The following is a 27,289-nucleotide window of genomic DNA, read 5'->3' on the forward strand; positions in this document are numbered from 1 at the left end:
AGTACAGCCCCCTACCACAAAGGGTTATCTGGCCCCAAACGCCATGTTTGAGAAGTTCAGCTCTACCGGTGTATATCTTTTTTTCCTTATCATTACCAGCACCAGAATTGATGGTGTGGGGTTTTCTTTCCTACTGAATTGGAGCTCCTTGGGAACTGGAGTTCAGCGCTGTTCTCTGTTCCACCCACAGCACCTAGAGGAATGTCAGGCACACCTGACTCTCAAATCGTGCCCCATTTGCCCTTGTCCTGAGAGTCCACAGCAAGTTGAAGATGGCTGGCCTTGACTAAATGATGAGAATAAGAAAACAAGTCAATTTCCAAAATGAAAACAAAAATGTGTTTTATTAATGAGTGTATGTACAAATCAAGCTCATGATGAGGAGTCCCTCACACTTGCATGTACTCACAAAATTATCTTCACAGCCATCAATGAAAGATTGGTTCCTCTACTTTTAAAGATGTGCAGAATTTCCTAAGTTCAAATATATAGCTTTAATTATACCAGTGTCCTAAAGCCCCAAGATCGATTGTAGAAAATGGAATCTCGATGGTCTCAAAAGATCAAAAACAAAAGTAAATTCATTATATAAAATTGGTACTTTTACAGAAAAGAATTTAATATTAACTAAGTACCTCCCCTTCCTTCCCTCTAACCCATGCTCCCTCTCAGTTATTGACAAATTTTTGTACAGTTTAAAATGATAGCCAAATTACCCAATATCAACTTTTCAAAAACAGAAACATTATTCAGAAAAATAATAAAAGGTACCATATAGCAAGAGACTTATGAATGCAACACCGTTGAAATTATTTACTGAGCACTGATGCTAGATCTATCACTACCAACTCCACACACACACAAAAGAAACCTTTGCATTTCTGTAGTGTTTTTCACTTTTATTTTTCTCACAAAGAATATGTCATTGGAATTACCACTATACACCAATGTATGTTTGGAAATAATTCTAAGAGGTGTAAAAAAAATTTAGCACAACATTGTAAATCATCTCTACTTCATTAAAAAATATATTAAAAACTTAGGCATAAAGAATGATTTATCCTAATGTCATCAATGTTACTGGTAAGAGTTAGGATTAGAACTCAGGTCCTATCTCTAATTCTGTGTACCATCCGCTTTCTCCCAGTTTCCCCATCTTGTTTCACAGAATGCTACTGGGTATGCCAGTAGTCATGGTGCTCAGGGATTTTAAACAAATTTTGGAAATGCTGGATTGAATAAAGTCGATCAAATTCCCACAACCTGTAATGTGTCATCACAAAACTCCAGGAAGGATATGGAGAATAGAGCACGCATCAAAAAATTCAAAGCCCCACAAGCCACAAAGCAGGTAACAAACGTGAGCCTGCAGGCAAGGCAAGGGCTGGGGCGGGGCCGAGGGATGTGGCGCCATCTAGTGGGGCCCTGGCTGCATAGGGATGCAGCCCGATGTTGTTAGCTCTTTCCAGAGAAGTTATCCATCTTGACATTAATTTGAAATCACTGTGGTTATGCATGTTGTCTTGAATTTAAAAAAAAAAAAAAATCCCTGTAGTTGGAATATAATTTTTTAAACTAGATCAGCCTGGTCCCACTTGTGAAAACTAGTATACAATGTTTAGCAATCTTCTTTGCCCCATAACCTTTATTCAGAGGTCCTGTTAATTTCCCAGAACTCCGCAGAAGTGTCAAAAACATTGCCTTCAAAAACGAGCATCCAGCCCTCATGGACCACTTTGGTGAGAGTAGCTCTGAACACCTCCCAAATAACTCAAGCATGAGTTGTTTCAGGGTTTGCTCAAATTGAAATTAATTTCCAGTCTTGTTAACTGTTCATGTAGAAATGCTCCTAGTGATTAAAAATATCCTTACCGTTAGCCTTTCTCTAACTCTTCTGGAAAAACCAAAAATTTAATTGAGCTGTGAAAAAGATATAACACAGGAATTGATTCAATATGAAAAAGACCCTTTATCCTTCCAAAACAATTTTAAAAATCAAAGTGGTTCGAGGACAATTTAGCATTTCGGTTGAAACTGGTAACACTCTCAAACAACACTATTATATTTGCAAACTAGCTTTTCTAAGTCAGAAAGCCTCTTTTACTACTCCCTCCCCCTCTTTTTTCCTTTTATTTCCACCCTACCTCATTCTAAAAATTACATCAGAGAGTCTGCCAGTTGTCTGCATAAGTGCCTAGAACTGTGGCACCAATGTAGCAGAAACAGCATAAATCATGTGGCAATTGATTTTCTTCCCCTGGTGTCTCCATGGTCCACTCACTACGCTAGCTTCTTCTAACTGCTAAAATACCCATCCTGGTCCCAGGGAAAGCAATTCTATTTCCAGAGCCCTGAGAAACCAGATCTACCTATAATGGCAAAATCACACTCACATTTTCCCATTGTGTAAATAAAAACCTGTACACTCCCATGATTTGAAACCCTTGGGGGCCCTAAGGAATATAACATTTGAAGTTACTTGATTAAAAAAAAAGACAATCATGAAATGCTTCCAAGTTAAGTCCTTTAAGTCCCAAATTGGATTTGCTGATTTTAAGTGGTATTCAGCTCTTCTTGACAGCTTTGGTAACTGAGGTAGTAGTGTTTATTCTGTCTCCCCAAGGAGAATTCTTGATAGAAAACAGGATTCATAGGGTCTAAAGAGAATGTACAATTCTAAGGAATAAATTTCATGTTTTGGAGAGAGCTCTGCAATGACCAGAAAGATTGAACCAGTTTTAGTATAAAAAATTAGGACAATGTTACAGAGGTTGACGGTACACAGATGAGCTACACTCACTCTACCCAATATCACCGACTGGTTGGAATGCCATGGGAAACTGACGGAAAAATTGTCCTGCTTCATGAAAGGACTCTGGCACAGTGATATCTGGTCACTGTCTTCCACAGTCAAGGGCATAATGCCTTAGAAGGCCACTGGATCCATGACTTAATGAAGGTCATCAATAATGTAGATATTGTCTTCTGCTCGGACAGGCTTCAGAGCTGCATTTTTCAAAGCTCCAATGTGAGAGTCCCTCAACGGAATCACACTACAGAAAGAATAACATGAGTAAGAGAAAAGCAGACCACTTCTCAAGTATGAGCAGTGCATTTGTTTATATTCAAGTAAGAATGGGTATTTGCATTTCCCAGAACCCCATTCACACAGCCTATGAAATAAATAGAAGCTTTCAGAGTTGTGAATATGAAATTTCAGGAAAGTCTGTTTAATAAGCAGGTAGAAAACCTCAGCAGTAGTTTCAGAAACCTCAGACTGGTCTCCTTCTAGAGTCTCATGTAATAGAATACAAAAATTAAAAATCTAGGGACTTCCCTGATGGTCCAGTGGTAAAGAATCTGCCTTCCAATGCAGGGGACGCAGGTTCAATCCCTGGTCGGGGAACTAGGATTGCACATGCCATGGGGCAACTAAGCCCGTGTGCCAGAACTACTGAGCTTGCAGGCCTCAGTGAGAGAGCCCTCATGCTGCAAACTACAAAGCCCACACACTCTGGAGCCCACGTGCCACAACTAGAGAGAGAAAACCCGTACACCACAACTAGAAAGAAGCCCATGCACTGCAACAAAAGATCCCACATGCCTCAAAGAAGATCCCATGTGCCACAACTAAGACCCGATGCAGCCAAATAAATAAATAAATATTTTTAAAAAAAACAAAGAAAGAAAATCTAAGAAGACAAACATCAGACATCAAATTGAAGTACTAAACCAGTATACATATTCTCAAAGACGGCTAGGAAATGGTTTGGCTAGTGTTTTTCCAACTGTGGACTGTGACCCTTTAGAGAGGGTTATTAAATCTATTTAGTGCTCTATATCCTGTTTTTAAGATAAATATATATAAGTATACAAAATATCAGAGCATACTGGTATAGTAAAATAGTATTGTTTCATCAAAGTGTATACTAGATCATGGAGTCAAAAATCTTACCATGCCTTAATGGTCAAAATTAGAAAGCCATGGGTTAAATGACTTTTATAACACATATGCTCACACATCAATATGAATAGGTCATTTGTGGAGTTTTGATATTGCTACTCTTTTATAATTTGTAGTGTATACAGTTACTACTTTTTATTAGTTAAGCCTGCCCAGAAATGATATGAAATGTACTACATCTTCATTCAGCTCTGATCTTTAAATGGATTAGTCACACATGTGTGGAAACCGTTTAGGTGTCAGCAGCTCAAAATGAATCAATGTGATATAGGTGCACCAAAAATAACTTCATGGGGAAATGCTCAGTTTTGGTTTTGTTTTGCTTTGCTTTGCTGTATTATACAGTATTTCCTACAATGAATATTTTCTTTTCTAATTAGATGACAAAAAGTGAAACTTTAAAAAAACGTTAACAGCAAAAGGACAAAAATAAACTAAAAGGATGCTATCTTTCATGCTTTTCTGCCTGTAGGGAGTATTTTTTTTCTGCCATTCCTGGAAGCAGATAGTCAAAAATTTCTATAAGTATAGGTTTTGGACTCTAAGAGACATAAGACTGAGTCTTTTACCTGCTGTGGTGTGTGACCTTGGATGTTGCTTAACATCTCTAAACCTGTTTTCCAATCTGTAGACTAAGAATAATAATAGTGCCTATGAAGGGTTTACAGGTTCACTGCTGTGAAGGGCATGACTGCAATAATAAAAGCCAATGTTTATGGAACACTTGCAATATGTTTGGCATAGTTCAAGGCATGTTCTGTGGATTGGCTCATATGATTAACTCAGACATAGGAAAGACTATGTAATAACATCCAATGAAAGAGAACTAGGAATAACATCTGGCAGCTTAAGAGGGATGGATTTGGAATCGAAGAAAGACCTGTTTAAAGCCCAAGCTGGACAATCACAGAAAGACAGACAAAATGAAAAGGCAGAGGACCATGTCCCAGATGAAAGAACAAGATAAAACCTCAGAACAAGATAAAACTAAATGAAGTGGAGATAAGCAACCTTCCAGAAAAAGAATTCAGAATAATGATAGTGAAGGTGATCCATGACCTCAGAAAAAGAATGGAGGCAAAGGTCAAGAAGATGCAACAAATGTTTACCAAAGGCCTAGAAGAATTAAAGAACAAACAAACAGAGATGAATAATACAATAATTGTAATGAAAAATACACTAGAAGGAATCAATAGCAGAATAACTGATGCAGAAGAACGGATAAGTGACCTGGAAGACAGAATGGTGGAAATCACTGCTGTGGAACAGAATAAAGAAAAAAGAATGAAAATAAATGAAGACAGCCTAAGAGATTCTCTGGGACAATATTAAATGCAACAGCATTCGGATTATAGGGGTCCCAGAAGGAGAAGAGAGAGAGAAAGGACCAGAGAAAATATTTCAAGAGATTATAGTTGAAAATATCCCTAACATGGTAAAGGAAATAGCCACCCAAGTCCAGGAAGTGCAGCGAGTCCCATACAGGATAAACACAAGGAGAAACACACCAAGATACATAGTAATGAAATTGGCAAAAAGTAAAGACAAAGAAAAATTATTGAAAGCCACAAGGGAAAAACGACAAATAACATACAAGGGAACTCCCATAAGGTTAACAGCTGATTTCTCAGCAGAAACTCTACAAGCCAGAAGGGAGTGGCATGATATACTTAAAGCGATGAAAGGGAAAAACCTACAACCAAGATTACTTTACCCAGCAAGGATCTCATTCAGATTTGATGGAGAAATCAAAACCTTTACAGACAAGCAAAAGCTAAGAGAATTCAGCAACACCAAACCAGCTCTACAACAAACGCTAAAGGTACTTCTCTAATTGGGGAATACAAGAGAATGAAAGGACCTACAAAAACAAACTCAAAACAATTAAAAAAATGGTCATAAGAACATACATATTGATAATCATCTTAAATGTGAATGGATTAAATGCTCCAACCAAAAGACACAGGTTCACTGAATGGATACAAAAACAAGACCCATATATATGCTGTCTACAAGAGATCTACTTCAGACCTAGGGACACATACAGACTGAAAGTGAGGGGATGGAAAAAGATATTCCATGCAAATGGAAATCAGAAGAAAGCTGGGAAAAAAAAAAAAAAAGAAAGCTGGAGTAGCAATACTCATATCAGATAAAATAGACTTTAAAATAAAGAATGTTACAAGAGACAAGGAAGGACACTACCTAATGATCAAGGGATCAATCCAAGAAGAAGATACAGCAATTATAAATATCTATGTACCCAACATAGGAGCACCTCAATATGTAAGGCAAATGCTGACAGCTATAAAAGAGGAAATTGACAGTAACACAATAATAGTGGGGGACTTTAACACCTCACTTACACCAATGGACAGAACATCCAGACAGAAAATTAATAAGGAAACACAAGCTTTAAATGACACAATAGACCAGATAGATTTAATTGATGTTTATAGGACATTCCATCCAAAAACACCATATTACACTTTCTCCTCAAGTGCACATGGAACATTCTCCAGGATAGATCACATCTTGGGTCACAAATCAAGCCTGGGTAAATTTAAAGAAATTGAAATTGTATCAAGCATCTTTTCCAACCACAACACTATGATATTAGAAATAAATTACAGGAAAAAAATGTAAAAAACACAAACACATGGAAGCTAAACAATATGCTACTAAATAACCAAGAGATCACTGAAGAAATCAAAGCAGAAATCAAAAAATACCTAGAGACAAATGACAACAAAAACACGATGATCCAAAATCTATGGGATGCAGCAAAAGCAGTTCTAAGAGGGAAGTTTATAGCAATACAACCCTACCTCAAGAAAAATCTCAAATAAACAATTTAAACTTACACCTAAAGGAACTTGAAAAAGAAGAACAAACAAAACCCAAAGTTAGTAGAAGGAAAGAAATCATAAACATTAGAGCAGAAAAAAATGAAATAGAAACAAAGGAAAAAATAGCAAAGATCAATAAAACTAAAAGCTGGTTCTCTGAGAAGATAAATAAACCTTTAGGCAAACTCATCAAGAAAAAGACTGAAAGGACTGAAATCAATAAAATTAGAAAAGAAAAAGGAGAAGTTACAACAGACACCGCAGAAATACAAATTAGCATAAGAAACTACTACAACAAACTCTATGACAATAAAATGGATAACCTGGAAGAAATGGACAAATCCTTAGAAAGGTATAACCTTCCAAGACTTAACCTGGAAGAAATAGAAAATATGAACAGACCAATCACAAGTAATGAAATTGAAACTGTGATTAAAAACCTTCCAACAAATAGAAGTCCAGGACCACATGGCTTCACAGGTGAATTCCATCAAACATTTAGAGAAGAGCTAACATCCACCCTTCTCAAACTCCTCCAAAAAATTGCAGAGGAAGGAACACTCACAAACTCATTCTACGAGGCCACCATCACCCTGATACCAAAACCAGACAAAGACACTACAAAAAAAGAAAATTACAGACCAATATCACTGATGAATATAGATGCAAAAAATCCTCAATAAAATACTAGCAAACAGAATGCAACAACACATTAAAAGGATCATACACCATGACCCCATGGGATTTATCCCAGGAATGCAAGGATTCTTCAATATATGCAAATCAATCAATGTGATACACCACATTAACAAATTGCAGAATAAGAACCATGTGATCATCTCAATAGACGCAGAAAGAGCTTCTGACAAAATTCCACACCTGTGTATGATAAAAACCCTCTAGAAAGTGGGCATAGAGAGAAGGTACCTCAACATAATAAAGGCCATATACCACAAACCCACAGCAACATCATTCTCAATGGTGAAAAACTGAAAGCATTTCCTCTAAGATCAGGAATAAAACAAGGATGTCCAGTCTCACCACTATTATTCAACATAGTTTTGGAAGTCTTAGCCACAGCAATCAGAGAAGAAAAAGAAATAAGAGGAATACGAATTGGAAAAGAAGAAGTAAAACTGTCAGTGCTGGCAGATGACATGATACTATACATAGAAAATCCTAAAGATGCAAAGTAATCCTTATCAAATTACCAATGGCAATTTTTAAAGAACAAGAAAACTACTAGAGCTAACCAATGAATTTGGTAAAGTTGCAGGATACAAAATTAATGCAAAGAAATCTCTTGCATTCCTATACACTAACCACGAAAGATCAGAAAGAGAAATTAAGGAAACAATCCCATTCACCATTGCAACAAAAAGAATAAAATACCTAGGAATAAACCTGCGTAAGAAGGTAAAAGACCTGTACTCAGAAAACTGTAAGACATTGATGAAAGAAATCAAAGATGACACAAACAGATGGAGAGATATACCATGTTCTTGGATTGGAAGAATCAATATTGTGAAAATGACTATACTACCCAAAGCAATCTACAGATTCAATGTAATACTTATCAAATTACCAATGTCATTTTTTACAGAACTAGAACAAAAAATCTTGAAATTTGTATGGAGACACAAAAGACTCTAAATAGCCAAAGCAATCTTGAGAAAAAAAAAAACCAAAAAACAGATCTGGAATCAGACTCCCTGACTTCAGACTATACTACAAAGCTGTAGTAATCAAGACAATATGGTCCTGGCACAAAAACAGAAATTTAGATCAATGGAACAGGATAGAAAGCCCAGAGATAATAAACTCATGCACCTATGGTCAACTAATCTATGACAAAGGAGACAAGGATATACAATGGAGAAAAGACTGTCTCTTCAATAAGTGGTGCTTGGAAAACTGGACAGCTGCATGTAAAAAAATGAAATTAGAACACTCCCTAACACCATACACAAAAATAAACTCAAAATGGATTAGAGACCTAAATGTAAAACCGGACACTATAAAACTCTTAGAGGGAAACATAGGAAGAACATTCTTTGACATAAATCACAGCAAGATCTTTTCTCACCCACCTTCTAGAGTAATGGAAATAAAAACAAAAATAAACAAATGGCACCTAATGAAACTTAAAAGCTTTTGCACAGCAAAAGAAAGTATAAACATGATGAAAAGACAACCCTCAGAATGAGATATTTGCAGACGAATCAACGGACAAAGAATTAATCTCCAAAATATATAAACGGCTCATGTACCTCAATATCTAAAAAACAAACAACCCAATCCAAAAGTGGGCAGAAGACCTAGATAGACATTTCTCCAAAGAAGACATACAGATGGCCAAGAAGCACTTGAAAAGCTGCTCAACATCACTAATTATTAGAGAAATGCAAATCAAAACTACAGTGAGGTATCACCTCACACCAGTTAGAACGGCCATCATCAGAAAATCTATATTACCATATGACCCAGCAATCCCACTACTGGGCATATGCCCAGAGAAAACCATCATTCAAAAAGACACGTGCACCCCAATATTCATTGCAGTGCTATTTACAATAGTCAGGTCATGGAAGCAACCTAAATGTCCATCGACAGATGAATGGATAAAGAAGATGTGGTACATATAGAGAATGGAATATTACTCAGCCATAAAAAGGAACGAAACTGGGTCATTTGTAGAGACATGGATGGACCTAGAGACTGTCATACAGAGTGAAGTAAGTCAGAAAGAGAAAAACAAATATCGTATATTAATGCATATATGTGGAATCTAGAAAAATGGTATAGATGAACCAGTTTGCAAGGCAGAAATACAGACACAGATGTAGAGAACAAACATATGGACACGAAGGGGGGAAAGTGGGGGTGGGGAGGGATGAATTGGGAGATTGGGATTAACATATATTCACCAATATGTATAAAATAGATAACTGATAAGAACCTGCTGTATAGCACAGGGAACTCCACTTCGCTGTACAGTAGAAACGAACACAACATTGTAAAACAACTATATCTCAAAAAAAAAAAGTCCAAGCTGGACCAAATGAAGCAGGCTATTTGGATTTGGAAGTAGGCAGATGTTTCCTACCATTACAGACAGGTGTTTGGGGAAATGACTACATGAATGCATATAAAGAGGATTTCACTTTCCCTGGACAATGGGGTAGATTTGCAAAAAATTCAAGTGCTATGAGGCCCAACAACTAATGTAAAGGAACAGAGCAGGCTGGGCATGTAACAATGGGGATGGTGGGAAGGGGGGGGAGCTGGAAGCACGTGCCTTAGCCTGTGCCTTTGTATGTCTTCAGCCTGGAGTCATCTTCCTCCAGATCTTTGCAGAACTGCCTTCTGCTCCGTTGGGGCTCACTCACATAGCCTATTGCCTTGCTCTGTATTCCCCATGGCATTTCTCTGCAAGTTCTAAAAATACCCTGCTTATTCATTTATACGTTTCTGTCTGTTTTGTCCATCTCTTTGGAATTTAGTAGGCATTCAATAAACACTCAATAAACAAAGCCCTGAATGAAATCAAATAACAAACCAAACAACCCATTCAAATGTCCCATCAAACAAAATCTGCAATTTAGTTCTCTTGCTCTAGCGGTCACGTTTGAGGTACTGTTTCTGGAGCAGTTCTGGCGCAATTCCAGGGAAATACAGAGATGCTAAAAATATCACTGGAAGGTTGGACGGCAATGGAGGTGTCCTATATACTAGATTTTTCAGGATCCAGAGTATAAAATGGAGAGTTCAGAAGGAAAAGAGAGGGAGAGAGAAATTATCCTTATTTTTACTAGAGTAAGAATATCAAAAAGCATTGACATAAACTTTCAACCTTACCGTAGTAGCTCCACCTTGCTACTCAGGCAAAAATATCCTAAATTGGGGAAGAAGTGAGAGAAAATTAAACATGTAAGACACAGAGTTCATGAGATTTTTTTTCCAAACAAGTATATTATTACTGTTATTACTTTGATATGAACAAAATCTGTACAGACCTCAGAAGCTGAAAAAATTAATTTACAAGAAAATATTTTTAAAAAGAAGGGGAAAAAACCCAATCTGGACCCTCGCCTGATAACTCCAGGTAACTTTTTTTGAATCTGTAGGAGCCAAATAAGCCCCTTAGTGTAAAGTATCTCATGTTTACTAATAGTTTAGTGTATTCACCCACATGTCCCAACTTACTTTAATGCAATTATATTTCACTGTAAAAAAAATGGGGGATTGTGTTTCTTCCATAGGTGACAGGTTTTACACACACGCACAACTGGTGGAAGGAGACCAGGAGGCCCTGGATGGCTGCCTTGTGAACCCCTTTGTTCTACTCTTAGCCCTGAAATCATGTATCCCTCTCAATGTCCCATTTGCTTCTTCTGTTAAGTGGGTGTTGTAACACCCTCAACAATTTCACCCCCTATAGGGCCAAAACTTGGTTCTTGAGGGAAGGGGGAAAGGAGGAGTGAACACATCTTATATATTACAATGGTTTGCTACCTTCCAAACCCCAACTCTACCCAATCAACACTTATTTCTCCATATTTAATTTCTCCTATGGAGAATTTAAATATCATGTTTCTCTCTATGGGACAATAATTTTAAGATAAAGAAAAAATAAAAAAAGAACAAGGTAAAAACCAAGGAAGTTATGTGAAATTCAAATCATGTGGTGTGTAGGGCTACAGGCAGTTTGGCTCAAGAAAACTCCCGCAGGTACAGTCCTGAGGTGACTTACTTTTGCTAATCATGAAAACCAAAAATGTGAGCAATGATACCAAGGCAGTAACACAGACTCCAATGTAGACTCCCTTATTGGTGCTCATCCATGGATCTTGTGCCAGCGTCACAAGCTAAGGAAACATCAGCAGACCAAAAAAAAAAAAAAAATCTTCTTAGAATTATGGGTAGAAAACATTTCTGAAAATAATGTACACAGACACACTTATCTTTATTGGCCTTTGGCTAGTTCCGGATCATGAGGGGAAGACCAAATGATTTAAAGTTATAACCATGTGGTGAAATTCTAAGACAATTTAGAATTCAAAATGTATTTGGGGATGGTGGAAATGTTTTATCTCTTGCTTGCGGTGGTATTTACAGAGGTGTATACATTTGTCAAAACTCAAACTGTACACTTCAAATGAGTGTGCTTTATTATATGTAAATTATACCTATTTTAAAAAATTAATAAGCTATTTTCATAAATAATCCTCTTATGATATTAAAAAAGAAAACAACAATTTTTGTTCCTATATAAGTTGACGTGGTGGTGTTATCTCAAGCTATGTGAATGTGTTCAATTATTAAAATTGGCCCTTGATTACAAAACTTTTTTTTTAACTAGAATTCAAGATTCCATCTATGTATTTATAAATGGACTTGAAAGTAGATGCTCATATACATGGCCCTGCTTAACAATTAAAATGTTGCACAACTGGAAAGAAATACAACTTTATTTAAATCTCCTAGTATGGTTCATAAGGGATCATCACCTCCCGGAATAAAACTGAAATACGCCATGCATCATGTTCAGCCCCTTTACATAACTTAACTCTAATCCTAAAGAGGCCCCATGGGGTAGGTATTTTAACAGAAAGGAAGTGAAGATCAGAGAAAAAGATTAAGTCTCAAATCTCTTCCTGCATAAGAGTTTAATCTCTGGAGTCAAAATTCCAGCTCTTTTACTTAGTTGCTGTGTGACCCTAGACATGTTATTTATCCTCTCTGAACCTCTGTTTCTCTGTCTGTCAAATGCAGATTAAATAGGGTTCTTGGGAAAGATAATTTAGGTACTTCCTGATCAACACTATGAGGAACACAAAGGATGGTGACTTACAATATGAGCTGTCCTTGCTTAAAGGGGGAACAGCCAGTGTCTTGGGAGGAAAAAGCTGTGTAATTACCTTACTTGTGGGGGGTAAAGGGGTTACATGGAACATGGAGTTACAGGAAGCAGGCTTTGCTTCCTTTTTAAAAATATTATGTTACATGAAAACTGCAGTTTCATTTTAGAATGTGCAGCTAAGCATAAAGAAAGGAAAACAAAAATCAACCATAATCCCAACATCCAGAAACAGCCACTATTACCATTTTTCATTACATACTCTTCTAGAATTTTATCCTAGTGTTTTTCTTAACAGAAGTAGTTACTATATTCAATATATACTACAGTATATACACTACACACACACACACACACACACACACACACACACACACACACATTTTTTGGTCGTGCTGCACGGCATTTGGGATCTTAGCTCCCCAACCAGGGATCGAACCAGCACCTGCTTCATTGGAAGCACAGAGTCTTATTAACCACTGGACTGCCAGGGAAGTCCCTACACTATTTTAAAAGTTAGTTTTTTCATTTAACAATCAACACTGTCTTCTCATGTCAGTAAATGCACTGCAGTGACAACATGTTTAATGGCAATAAGCGGGCATGCTTAACTGACTAAGTAATTAATCCCTTATTATTGAACATTTAGGTTGTTTATAACATTTTCATGAGTACAAATAACAGCAATGAACATCTTTTCTTATACATCTTCACATATTTGTTCAATTCTCTCCCTAATATGGAGTTCAGGATGTTGATTTACTGGGTCGAAATATATGCTGCTTGGTTTCAGGATACCTGGGAGACACCTTGACATCTTCAGAGTCAAGACACAAAAAGCCCACGATTTTGCCTGTTGTGAACTTGCTTCTACTTGCTGCTAAACATACCTGTCCTGCCGGTAACTGAGGTAAAGAACAATCTCATCGTTCAGAATGTTTGTTTCTTTTTTCTTAATCCAGCTATAACAATATAACAGTCATTTACGTTGTGGCAGTTCTGCTATTTAACAGGCATATACAAATTCAGCACATATCCATCAGATCAATCAGGGCCCATACCATAAGAGCTGTTAAAATCTTCAATATCATTCCTATGTAGTGGTGCTCTCGTTGTCACTAAGGTATGTAACATAAGGCCATTTGACCTCACACTAATAACCCCACTTGCCTGAGCTTGAATTTCTCTTACAATGGCCATGCTGCAACTTCTCACCAATTGTGATCAGGATGACGCTCATACCTGAAGCTCTTTAGGTTTGTTGCTTCTAAGAATTATTTGCACGTGGTCAAAGGAAAGTTGGTTCACCCAAGGGAGCCAAAAGTAAAGGACCTATTGATAAATTCTTCTAACTTAGGAAGATGAGGTTTTGATGAACATTACAAGAATAAAGCCCCTTAGATTTTTCTCAATCTAACTGTGGAAAAAGTATGACAACATCCTACAGAATCACAAATTTTTTCAAGATGTTAGGACCTTAATAAGTCATCATATGGGGAGGTTTATGTATAGAAAGACTCAGAAGTGGCCTCAAAATTTCTATATAGGAGGACAATTGGGTTGGAAAAGGATATTAGGGGGCCTATGTTTAAGCAAGCACACTTTCATTTATGTAATACTTTTAGTTGGGATGGTCCCCATTCCACCACATCAATTCAAAGCGCGTTACTTCTCTAACGATCACTGAAGCCGTCCTTGGTATGTAACATTAACGCACGATCCTTGAATTAATTCACTCATTTTTTCTAATTTTCTGGGCAGGAGAAAGTCTGTAGTGTGTGTGTGTGTGTGTGTGTGTGTGTGTGTGTGTGTTTGTGTGTGGAGAGAGAGAGTAAAATATCACTTTTCAGGTATTTCTGACAACTAGTGCATCTATATAAACTTTTTAAGTTAATTAAAGCATCCTTATTTAAGAGTCAAATTCTTTTCTTCCTTTATTTGAAATGTGTGGACTAGTCTTACAATAACAATCTCTAAATGTAACTTGCTTCCAGGGAGACATACAAGTGAATCTGGCTAATAAAGTAGGAAGGAATATGCTTACAGTTTGATTGTTATGCCAAAGGGCATCTGGAGACTGGGTCACAGTGCCATACCCATCTGCTCAACAAGAAGGAAAATGAATTAGAAAGACAAAAAGTATTGAATTTTCACTGCAAACACCAAATATATTCACATTGCCTTCTGGTAATGAATGAAAAGTTGAATAATCATATAGCTAAATGTTGTAGACTTGCAAGAGTTATACCAAGTTACTAACATTTATTAATTTAACCTGTAAGGTTGTGCTTCTTAAACAGTTTTGTCATGGACCCTTCCAAAATGAACCCTTTTTTTTCTCTCTGTGGAAAAAAATGCACGTACACAGAAAGTTTACCTACAATTTTAGAGCAGTCATAGTGGCCCATCATCAGAAGTAGGTTAAAAATTGCCACTTAAAGTTATGTAATTAATATTTTCATGACAGCTAAGAAGCTGCCAGTGAGGATGCTCAGAGGCCATTGCACATCCAAAGAGCAGAACCACCCCGTTCAAAATAGTTGTTACATTGGTTTTATATCCAAAATGTGTGTGAAATGTACTAAGATATCTGAAATAGGTGGCACCCAACTCCTACATTATATGCCACAGTGCCTAGACATTGTTGCAGAAGTGCTTTGGAAAATACGTTATATCAGCCCCAAGGCCAAAGTATCTTATACTACCTAAAACCCCAATATAAAAGGATATTATGCCTTAAAGTTTTGAATATCCAAATTTTAATAGTGTTTAAAATATCTCGTTTGTCATACAGAACATATACTGTTGGCCCTCCTAAGCAACTATAGGTCAAATACAGGTTTCTTTTTACTGACCACTTTACATCCTTATACCAATTTTTTAAACCCCATTTTATAGATGAGGAAACAGATCTGAAATGGTTAAAGTTTCCAACTCTAGTAAAAGACAATAGCCTCAGCTCATAACCACCACACACATTGCATTCCCATTCAGTGAAAATACTGCAGGTCTTACGAATTCCCTAACTATTGACAACGCTATAAAAATGTCACTGTCTGGGCTTCCCTGGTGGCGCAGTGGTTGAGAGTCCGCCTGCCGATGCAGGGGACACGGGTTCGTGCCCCGGTCTGAGAGGATCCCACATGCCGCGGAGCGGCTGGACCTGTGAGCCATGGCCGCTAAGCCTGCGCGTCCGGAGCCTGTGCTCCGCAACGGGAGAGGCCACAACAGTGAGAGGCCCACGTACCACAAAAAAAAAAAAAAAAAAATGTCACTGTCCAGTGGCAATGAAACTGGACTAACTATATCCCCTCAAATTTTTACACTTTACATTACTGTGTCTACATTTTATTCATTCCGACACTACTTCTTAGAGAGCCAAAGACAATATCTACAGTCTAGGCTCTGTGTATGACTTGTGTTATAACCTTAAGTAAGTACTTCAGGTACAGAATGGGTGATGTTGCAAAAACAGCATAAAAAATAAATAAATAAAAACAACATGGACTTGGGTCAGATAAAACTTGACTTCAGTGCTGACAATGTCCCTTGGCAATGTGACCTTGATCAGGTCCTTTGCATATACATTTATGTATGTATGTATGTATGTATATATATATATTTATATTTCTAGCTGGGGTAACCTTGAACTACAAGCTGTTGATAGCACTTGTCTGTCTCATAAAGTTGTCACATTAGAAGATGCACTAAACACCATATTAGACAAATATCAGCTATTACTATTATGTTATAATGAAAGGAGCAATAGGGGGAGGAACACAGTGCAATGGACTTTCCAAACATCACGTCCTTCCTTCCTCACAAACACGCAAAATGAGGAATGCAACAACTGCCCATGGGCATGCAGCCAGTAACTGGCAGTTGAATTGGAAGCTATCAATCCCCAAAGCAGAACTAAAGAGCCTCCCCAGTCTGGCAATGGCAGTAAGGAAGGTCTGCCCTGAAAGAATTAAATGAGGTAATATATGACAGTTTGCTGGCACATCCATCTGTCAAAAGGTGGGTAGCAGGCCATATGATGCCCAAACTTCCTTCCAGATTAACATTCTTTGCTTTGTGAGGCTTTAACCCACGGAATTCTGACTGGGGCACTGTAAGGATTTGGCTGGAGAGCCTCACAGACACTGACAAGATGGCAGCAGTCACAGAAGTCATGGGGACACAGCTGCTCCAATGTCTGTTCCATTCTGGAAAGCTCTACCCTGATCAGGTTTCAGTGACATATTTTAGAGAACGATTCTCCACTCCTACTTTCTTCTTCCTCATCGCATAAAAGTGTGGGTTGCAGCTGCTCCTACTGCTGTTACTTTGTATTTTAATCTACTTTCACTTTGTTTCTGTGCCCGGAAACAGTTCACACTAAGGAGTCTACTTTCAAAACCAAATGTCACCATTAGCTAATCCCAAGTGAATTGGTCCCTCTCTGAGTTTCACTTTGGCTCCATTTTAAACTAGCTAGCTTGCAGGAATGACTGGCAAAAGGTAGGCCATACTGGGGGTCCACTACAGATTGGCAACTCCTGAGCACGATGAGTCATGTGCACGGGGAGTCTTGCAAAGCTTCACCTTGTTTGGATGTATCACAGGCACAAGGACACATAAGCTAGCTCTGCATTACAAAGGGGTTCTGCATGTGGCACTCCCCAAATTTACCACCATAGGTAACAGAGGTAGCTGGTAAAGATGACAGGACTCAGCATCACCTTTCTCCATCACAGGAAAGACAGGTCAATCTTACATCTCAAAAGAATATGTACCTACCCAAATTGGGGAGAGTGGGGAAGACTTTTGTTAATTATTAATTAAATTAATATTTAATTCCTTGAGGTCCCTTTAAGGTGACAGTACTGTCCAATGTCTGAGTCTTGGTAATGAGCCCCAAAGCAATGTTCTTGGTACCTTGGCTCCTTCTGCAGTGGGGTGGAATAGCAGAATCTCAGCGGGGCATGCCTCTTTGGTGCCAGTGTCATGTGTCCTCAACCCATCTCAAAGTGTCCATGTGAAATGAAAACTTGACAAGGCAGAAGGGGAGCCTTCTGGCTCTACATAGCCTCTGGGTCTTAGAGGAAGCATAAACACAGGTGACCAGTTTGGTCCGGACCAGCGTAGTTTGGATTTAATTGTTTTAAGGCTCTGGCCCAAGGGAGTAAGCCCAATACTAAGTTTGAAGTCAAAGCTGGTTCATTTAATTTAGAAAAATACTGATATGCATGTGGATGTTCCCAAATCATATAAGCTGTCTATGCCGCTCAGTTGTATGTATTTCTGGACATTCTAAGTAATAGTCATAATTGCCACTAAATCTATCACTTACCTTTTAACTGTGTCCCAAGATCTTTATCTTATTTAATCCTTGCAAGAATTCTACAAAATCAGTAACATTCCATCCATTTTACAAAGGATAAAAACTGATTGATTCAAAGAGGGTAAGATGTTTGTTCAAGTCGCATAGCTGACTGGAGTAGCCAGTGTTGGCACTCAAGGCAGATCTGTCTTATTCCAGAATATGTGTTCTTAACAATGTGCCGATGTTCATCAAAATTTGAAAGCTCCCAGGTGTTCAGGAAAGAAACGGAAGTTACCTGTTGAGCAAGAGTGCGATGGGGAGCCGGTTATATTTGTTTCTTGCTGTGTGGTAGGCTGGGTTTCCGTTCTCTGCGTAGGAGAAGATAAAGAAGCTACTGGAATGACAAGAATGGAAGAATGGTGTTCAATTTGTGGAGGAAAATTTCCACCCCCAAGAAAAATAAAAAACAAAACTACAATCAGGAGTTACCCTTTGACTTTCTTAGAAAATATTCAAGGATGGCCTTCAGGCAGTATACTGCCACATAGGTATTTCATTATCATGAATAAATCTGATCTAGAGAATGATCTGGAGAGCTTATCAATAGACAGAATTATTTCACTTTTTATACTCCTAGGATCCCCCTGAAGCCTACAACAGTGCATCTTATGTAGGACAACCAATTAAACTTTTATTCATACCAATGGCGTTGCACTTTTGTGGACCAGGGCCTTGAGGTGGGCACTAATCCACTCTCCCCGCTTCACAAGAACCCCAATCTGGTTTTCCTCACCTTATTCAAGTTCCTAATTATCCATCCGCACATCTTTCCAGGGAGATGCACACACTGACCAGCATGGAAAACATACTGAGAATATTTAATTCCTTGAGGTCCCTTTAAGGTGACAGTACTGTCCAATGTCTGAGTTTTGGTAATGAGCCTCAAAGCAATGTTCCTGGTACCTTGGTTCCTTTTGCAGTTGTGTTTTGGTCACTCTTTTTTTTTTTTTTTTTTTTGCGATACGCAGGCCTCTCACTGTTGTGGCCTCTCCCGTTCTGGAGTACAGGCTCCGGACGCGCAGGCTCAGCGGCCATGGCTCACGGGCCCAGCCGCTCCACCGCATGTGGGATCTTCCCGGACCGGGGCACGAACCCGTGTCCCCTGCATCGGCAGGCGGACCCTCAACCACTGCGCCACCAGGGAAGCCTCCAGTCACTCTTTTTATAAGACTGATTTCCTGTGTTATCTGATTCATCTTCCATTTCTCACCAAAAAGCTTCACCAAGAGTTCTCAGGGTTATGTTTCCTTTTCCTTTCTTGAAATCTCTTCTTTATTTTCTATCAGACATTTCACTTTACCTGCAGAGTTGACCACTTGCCTCTTAATAAGATCTTTACATCCCTTCCTCTTAGAGCACTACAGAAAATCAGAGCAAGTTAGTGGTGCTGGCTGGACAAGAGTTCCCAAACCTGGGCTTTACTCATTGCCTCTCACTGGTCTTTCTATTTCCACTCCCCCACCATGGTGTTCACATTTCAACATCATCTCTTCTCTTGTTTTGAACTGTCTTTTGTTTTTGGTGGGGTTTGTTTGTTTGTTTTTGCTTTCCTCTAATGCTCAAATCTGTAACAGGATGTGGCTCTCTTTAGGAACTATAGGAATTAAGAACAGGATGAATCAGAAAGTCAGATGATCAGCGTCTTCAGTCAACTTAAATCCATGCAAAAGACCTCTTGAGCTTAACTTCATCTGCTAGTTTGGGTCTTTGTGGTCATCTTTCTTTTCTCCTCTGCTCCTACAACTTTATATCCAACCAGTGCATGAATATTTTAGGCAACGAGAGGGAATGGATATAAAGATAAATTCCCCTGCCCTGGATCTGCTCCAGTGTTCACCTCCTTTCTATACTGTAAAGTTCAACTCTAAACTCAAACTCTTTAGGAAACTATCAGGATGCCTATAAGACTCAACTAATACTATCCCCCAGGAGGTCACATAAACCAACACTTTCCTTCTGAAACTCTGCTTTAAACAAAGGCTGTAACTTACACATGTTCACCAAACAAGGAGCACTAAGCCGTCCGCCTCTGCAGGCACAAACTATTAAGAAGCTAACTCAATATTGAGAAAGTCAACAGATGCTCTAGTGTGTTCGCTGCCTGGAACAAAACTATTTTTCTTACAAAGTTTTATGGCTCTAAAATCCCAGTTTTAACCTAAAGACGTCTCTTTGAAACTCAGTTCAAAGTCCAATCCTTCAGATCCCTCCTGGTTGAATATAGACATGGTTCAACGGGAATGAAGGGAAATCGATATGTTCCATCAGACTTTTTCGGCTAAAAGGTTGTGATATTTGTGTTATTCCCCAGGATCCAGAGCCACTTTCAAGTGCCAAAGGGTTGTGGAGGCTTTGAGAACCTCCACTAAAAAGTTACATTTTTAATCCAAAAAATAGAAAGTTTGAACCTAAACATGTCCTCAGAATGGCAAGCTATTTCCCCAGCTTTAAGTCAAATTATTTTCCACTTGTATTAACCTAAACTTTAATCTAACATAAAGTTGAACTCTGAACTATGTAGCCAGAATTGAAAAAACAAACGTGTGCACTCTAAATCCCATAAGCCCTTAAATCTGATGTTTACTTTGTCATCAGTATAAATAGCATTACTCTGCTACATAAATAAATTAAAGGATGCCAGAAGCAAAACTGTGTAAGTCACTGACACCCTGAAAAGGCAGGGTAATTGTATGAAGGCTTTTCCAGTGAGAATGCCAGATCAGGACAAATTCATCCAAACATAAGCTCTATGTTCATAATAGAAGGCAGCAAAGGCCCAACATTCAAATTAAAGGGGACAATCTTGACTCAACCATTTTCTATTCATATGACTGTCAACACTGAACTTAGACTCTGTGCCTCGGTCCTCACAAATGTAAAATAGGATTGAATCACACCTACAAGGCATAGGATTGTCGTAAGAATGAAGTGGCTTAATACTTGTAAAGCAGTTAGCATGGTTCTAGAGTAAACATGAACTTCAATGAAATCTTATCCTCAAGTGTTGGGTGAGACTTCAGAATGCATTAAATGATCTCTATTCAGAGCTCCTTGTAAGGACAGAATCTCATTCACCTGACCCTGTTCTGGCATTCCCTATTTTTCCTCATAAGTCTGTGTTCAACTGGGCCAAATCCCCACCATCCTCCTTAGATGTCCAAGATCAGTGGTCTGGCTTTTTTATTTCTTTTTTTTTTTTTTGCTATTAATGAATTCCTTTGAGAATCTGATAAAAAGTTATAGGGTCTCCTCACTCTGAAGATGCTTATACATACAAAAGGTGAATATAACATGGGACGGAGGTTCACAGATTCTGTGAAGCCAGGTTTGGAAGCCTATTCAAATCCTTACCCCAGATTGCACTTCTGCCTTAACACAACACCCTGGATGGTCTATATCCTCCCTTTTAAAGCCTTCTGGGCTCAGAAGCACATCTGTTTACCTGGCTGGAGGTTCTCTGTGGGTGCTGGCACTGGAAGAGCAGAGGTAGAGGCCCTCGTTGTTGTTGGAGCAGTGGTGACCATCGTTGTTGGTAGAGCAGTAGTGGTCGTCATTGGTGGTGGAGTAGTAGTAGTGGTAGTTGGTGGAGTAGTAATGGTGATTGTTGTTGTTGGAGTAGTATTAGTGGTGGTAGTTGGTGGTGGAGCAGTAGTGGTCGTCATTGGTGGTGGAGTAGTAGTGGTAGTAGTTGGTGGTGGAGTAGTAGTGGTGGTAGTTGGTGGAGTAGTAGTAGCAGTGGTCATTGGTGGAGTAATAGTGGTCATTACTGTTGTGGTAGGTGGAGCTAGAAATCAACATGAAAGCAAGGATTCATCAAGCAGCAGGAAACAAGAGTCATGTGCTGGGCCTGTGCACCAACACAACCACTGGGACTGTCCCCAGGCAGAAGTGAGCACTTATCTCCCATGAACTCGGAGTTCTCCTCATTGGTCAACTAGAATATGTGACTGAGGAGGGAGTGAAGACATGTTCACAACAAGGAAACAGCTGCATTGAAAGGAATATATATGGGGAGGTTTGGAGATAAAAAAAATGACACCTGGGATTTGTATCGAAGCCCTTTGAAAAGACTAGTCCCACATATCAGATTTATGTATCTTCATAAAGGTCTGTGGGGTAGGGAAAAAAGTCTAGAGCCTGAAGCCGTGTTTGTCCTCAGTGGCGTGTGACTAGGACCTAAATAGTAGTTCCCAAGAACCAGAATATTTACCAAACAAATAGCATTCCGTTCAGTCAGTCCTAAGGGTACCCTCCCAACAGACCTGCATCCTAAATGTGGATTAATTCACACCATTAACAAACGCTAGATAACACAGATGCCTTGTGCATTTGGTTTGAAGGTGGACTAGACCTTTTAAGGTTCCTTCCTTCCTAAGGGATAATAACAAAAGGTAATGACTTTGTCTCTTTCCAGAGTCAGAAATGGTATAGGACTCCAAACCACTTACTGAAGTCCTCAGAGCTACCCAGAGAAAGAACTGCAACTAGGATTAACCCAAAACACAGTGCCTGGCACAAAAGCAGAAATTGTAGGATTGAATCAAGAATGTGTACTTTTTTCTCACCAGGCATCTTTTTTGCCCACAAGAAGTATTCTTAAATTTCAACTCTACTAACTATAAATTAGAAGCTCAAAGCTCTTGAATAGGAGACAATTGGTGTGAAAACTCTTTTGAGGGATTGACGTCAATTTAGTTTGGAAACTAACTAATTTTTGCCTTAAAGAAGAAAAACGTTTTTTTCAACAAATATTTATGAGTGTCTATTATGTACAAGGCATTAGTAAATGTTTTAGGCTTTGGGGGTCCTGTGATCTCAGTGGTAATTGCTCAACTCTGTCAGTGTGAAAACAGCCATAGACAGTATATAAACTAATGGGTGTGGCTGTGTTCCAATAAAACTTTATTTATAAAACTGTTGGTGAGCCTGTTTTATAATCTGATCTGGTCCTAGGGCTACAGTTTGCTGACCCTGCTCTAACAGTGTAGTTAGAGGTTTTTAAGAAGAGTGCAATCCAATCCCCTCCCTTCAGTTTGAAATCAAATCTAGAGAAAAAAGGAAGCAAGCAAAAAAGTCTGATCAAAGGCTATAAAAAGGAAGAAACCTAACTGGCTTGTTTAACTAATGTGTCTTCCTCAGTGGTAAGTATTTTCTGAGGAAGAATCTAGGAAACTAAGGGTAGAGGAGCTGCTGAGGAAGAGCCCTAACAGAAGGTTGAAAAGTAAGCTGATTCTGTGAAAAGTGCAAGAAAACTTAAGCAAAAAATTGGATTGGAGGCAGAGAGTCACTTTGGCTCAGTTACGGACCCGTTTCCCACTGGACAGAGCAGTGGCTTTGTAAATATTCATCTATTAAAGAATTTCTAAGCACTCTAAAAGTCCCCTACTGGGACCTCCCTGGTGCTGCAGTGGTTAAGAATCCGCCTGCCAATGCAGAGGACAAGGGTTCGAGCCCTGGTCTGGGAAGATCCCACATGCCGCCAAGCAACTAAGCCGGTGCGCTACAACTACTGAGCCTGAGCTCTAGAGCCTGAAAGCCACAACTACTGAGCCCGCAAGCCACAACTACTGAAGCCTGCGTGCCTAGAGCCCATGCTCCGCAACAAGAGAAGCCACTGCAATGAGAAGCCCACGCACTGCAATGAAGAGCAGCCCCCGCTCTCTGCAACTAGAGAAAGCCCGTGCGCAGCAACGAAGACCCGACGCAGACAAAAATAAATAAATTAAAACAAAACAAAAAGAAACAAAAAAGTCCCCTACTAATTTCTTTCTCTATCCTTTTAAAAAAATATTCAGCCAGACCAATCAGATAATTTCACAACTCCAAGAATAATCTCTTCTCCACACGTTGCCTCGTCACATGTCTACATCTCCATCCTCTTTTGGTGTCTTTAAATTGCCTCCTACATATAGGTTCCCCAGAGTCAGCTATTTGCTGCATCAGAATTGACCTTATTTTACCTGCCTTTATAAAGGACACAAGCCAAGTACAAAAGTTGGGAGATTGCAATATCAAGTTCATTTAAATCAAAAAAGAGTCATAGCTTATGAAGGCCACAGGTATTGGATTCTGTTGTCAATAGAAGACTTTAGTGGGAGAAGATTCATTAGGAAAGAGCATCAGAAACCAGGAAATCCTGAAGAACCTGCTCCTTTCATCAAATGGCAAGAAAAATTAGGATGTCTACATCAAGATGGAAAAATGTAAACTTCCCAGATTTTTGGATTTTGTGAAATTCTTAAAAGCAACAGGTGAACGTTATTGAGATGCAAATGTTTTCATACTGCAATAAAGCCATTTTATTTTTTCAACAGTCAATTTAGTGATATGGTGTGAAATATGCTTCAAAAAATCCAAGACAGGACAGAGGGAGGGGGTGAAACTATATAGGCTTATACAATGTATATGCAACAAGACTGAATTGATGATTGTTAAAGCTAAATGATACATCTACTTGACAGGACCTTATATTACCTATTTTATATGTATGAATTCTCTATAAGTCTTAAAATGTTAAGACAGGACACTTGAGAATTCTTCTAAGACATAACCTCAGACAAAAGGGCAGTTCTTCAAGTGGAATAAATTTACCTCCATAAAAATGTTCACTGTGGAACAGTGAAAGCTTTTTCATGAACCAACTAGCATTTTTGAAGCACTGCTTTAGGAGATAGTTTGCTGACTGGGAAGATCTCTAGACTATGGTCTTGAATCAAGGTTAGTCTTTTTTTTTTTTAATTAATTTATTTTTTATTTTATTTATTTTTGACTGTGTTGGGTCTTAACACTTCATTCTACACTAATAGAAGTTATTCTATTCCAAAAGTTATTAGAAAACAAGATTATAGGAACCTCCTCTTTCCCTAATAAAGGAAGACAGTTAATATCAAACAGAAAACTCTTATCTCTGGGAACCCACAGGAAGTAATCAAAGAAAGGAGGAAGACAAGCTCACCTGGATTTATACTCAAGTCTAGGGTGATTTTTATATCATTGAACCACCCTCTCTTCTCAACACGGCAACAATACAAGCCACTGTCAGCCTGAGCTGCATTCTCTATGGTCAAAGACACATCCCCTTCACCAATGTTTCCGTTTAGCTTATAACGTTTGTCCTTCTGAAAGGTGACACTGTATCCATTAGTCCAGATAATGGCACTTCCACAGCGAGTTAAAGGACATGCCCCTTGGCCCCAGCACATGCGCTTGACTTCTCCACCATAGGTGCAGGGTAGCCTGACAGACTGACCCTCCACTCCAGTCACTCGTGGGTAAGACGTTACACCACCTGTAAATAAAGAGAAACCTGAGCATGAGGTCTCAATATTTTAACTTTAATTTCATTCTCATTTTTTTTCTTTATATAGCTTCTTTGGTTTGTAATCATCTGACTATATCTTGAGTTTTAAAATTTAGTATAAGCATTTTTCTGTGTTAACATATTCTTTAGCAGCGTTACTATTTACTAGATGTATTTGTAGATAAAACATCATATAAACGTTTTTCTGTATTCAGGATTATTTCCTAATAGGAAAAGATTTCCAAGAAAGAAAGTATCAGGATAAAGGGCAGAAATATATTCAGTCTCTTGGTGAATATGACCAAATTTCTTTCCAAAAGGTTTGAAACAAATGATACTCCAGTAATGCATGAGTGTGTGTGTACTTCATCCTGTGTTTGACAGGTATCTGCTTATTTAATAGGTAATACATACATGTGGCTTTTCCTCTCCCCTAGATTCAATCACTGTCTCAGTTGAAATCTGTTTTAAAAAGTCTATTGCATTTAAAGTTTTGATTTTCAATTTTTATTGCAATTTTAAAAATGGCTATTGCAAATAAAGTCATCTCACAACCCCTCTCTTATTTTTTAAAAAAAAAAAGCAGAGCTAGTGTTTTACTTAAAGCAGCATTGACTAGAAGGCAGAAGCCTAGTAAACTCTTTAGAAATCAGTTCTTAGAAAAAAGGGTTTATAATAGTTTCAGGAGGAACTGAGGCTTATCATGCTTTACGATCAATCCAAAAAATTTAAGCAGGGATCCTTTCTCGTGAGTTGATGACAGCCCTGCAATGCAGGTGGTAAGGTCCACTTACCCAGGTGAAACCAAAAAATCGGAGAATATTCGATCAAATACTAAATTTTGCCTCTTAAAAACACATAGGCAGGAAAACTCTCTCCTGTGGCAGTGGCTTAAAAAACCCTGCATTGCCAAATGCAGTCTGGGTGGTCCTTGAAAGAAATCTGAGATTCAACAGTTAATCATAGTTAGGACTGAGCTGTGAGTTTGGGAAATGCTCTGGGAATAAAACACTCATTGTTACATAAATTAAGAGTCTATATTTTTCACTGGAATTCTGATAATATTTAATTTTGCTTAATGTCATTTTTGGACTACAAAGGTAATACATGCTAATTATAAAAATTTAAGTTTTAGAAGTATAATTTTAAAATGTACTTTCCTCACATTCCCACCTCTAGAGATTGTTTTTAAAACTTAGGATATGTCTATTTCTAAAATTTTTCCCTATCTCACAGAATGTTTTGAATTAACATATTTTTCTTTTTAAATTTTTTTTTTGGCCACACCGGGAGGCATGTGGGATCTTAGTTCCCCAACCAGGGATCAAACTCTCACCCCCTGCTTTGCAGTCACGGAATCTTAATCACTGGACTGCCAGGAAAGTTAAAATATTTTCTTTTTAAAAGAAACAGTTGCACATGGTTAAAAAAAATCAAACGGCACAAAATGGTACAATAAAGCACTCGTCTCCTTGCCACCCTATCCCCTTTTCTTCTTCCCGTCCCCTTCCACACCGTGATAACAACTGTTACTCTTTGCTACATACACTTGAGTAGTTCATGCATACACAACCATCTACCTACTCCTTTTTTTGGTTTCAACACAAATGGCAGCACATGTCATCCTGTACTGCATGGTGCCTTGTTCACCTACCCATAGATTTTGTAATTCTTAGCATTTACGCAATTTCTTTGGTTTAAGGTGTCAGCCTGGTTCTTTGGTCACTAGTTGACCCCATTACCTTCCAACAAACCCCAAGAACACCTACCCTCCCCCACCACACCCACACCCCCACACACACTCCCCCTTCCTCAGCGCTTCCAAAGTACAGCCCACCTATTCACTTACCTGTCAGAAGGAGTATGAGGCCCAGGATGGCTACCCACGGATGCATGATGGTATCGGCCTGAAGGAAACACAGAGCACGCTGGTTGGTGTGCCCCCAAA

At 38.6% G+C, this 27,289-nt stretch overlaps 1 protein-coding gene across 1 annotated transcript; it reads right to left on the bottom strand.

Moving 5' to 3' along the window:
• Positions 1 to 428: 428 nt before the first annotated feature.
• HAVCR1 (hepatitis A virus cellular receptor 1) lies at positions 429 to 27,289 on the bottom strand. The gene is made up of 8 exons (XM_030834236.2): positions 27,191 to 27,289; positions 24,997 to 25,329; positions 21,484 to 21,825; positions 18,277 to 18,375; positions 14,718 to 14,773; positions 11,567 to 11,681; positions 10,672 to 10,708; positions 429 to 3,053 (listed from the first exon to the last, which is right to left on the bottom strand). Exons 1-8 carry the CDS (start codon positions 27,234 to 27,236, stop codon positions 2,951 to 2,953), a joined length of 1,131 nt encoding a protein of 376 aa, XP_030690096.1. The 5' UTR covers positions 27,237 to 27,289; the 3' UTR covers positions 429 to 2,950.

This window comes from Globicephala melas, chromosome 3 (assembly GCF_963455315.2).
Source record: "Globicephala melas chromosome 3, mGloMel1.2, whole genome shotgun sequence".
Lineage (NCBI taxonomy): Eukaryota > Metazoa > Chordata > Mammalia > Artiodactyla > Delphinidae > Globicephala > Globicephala melas.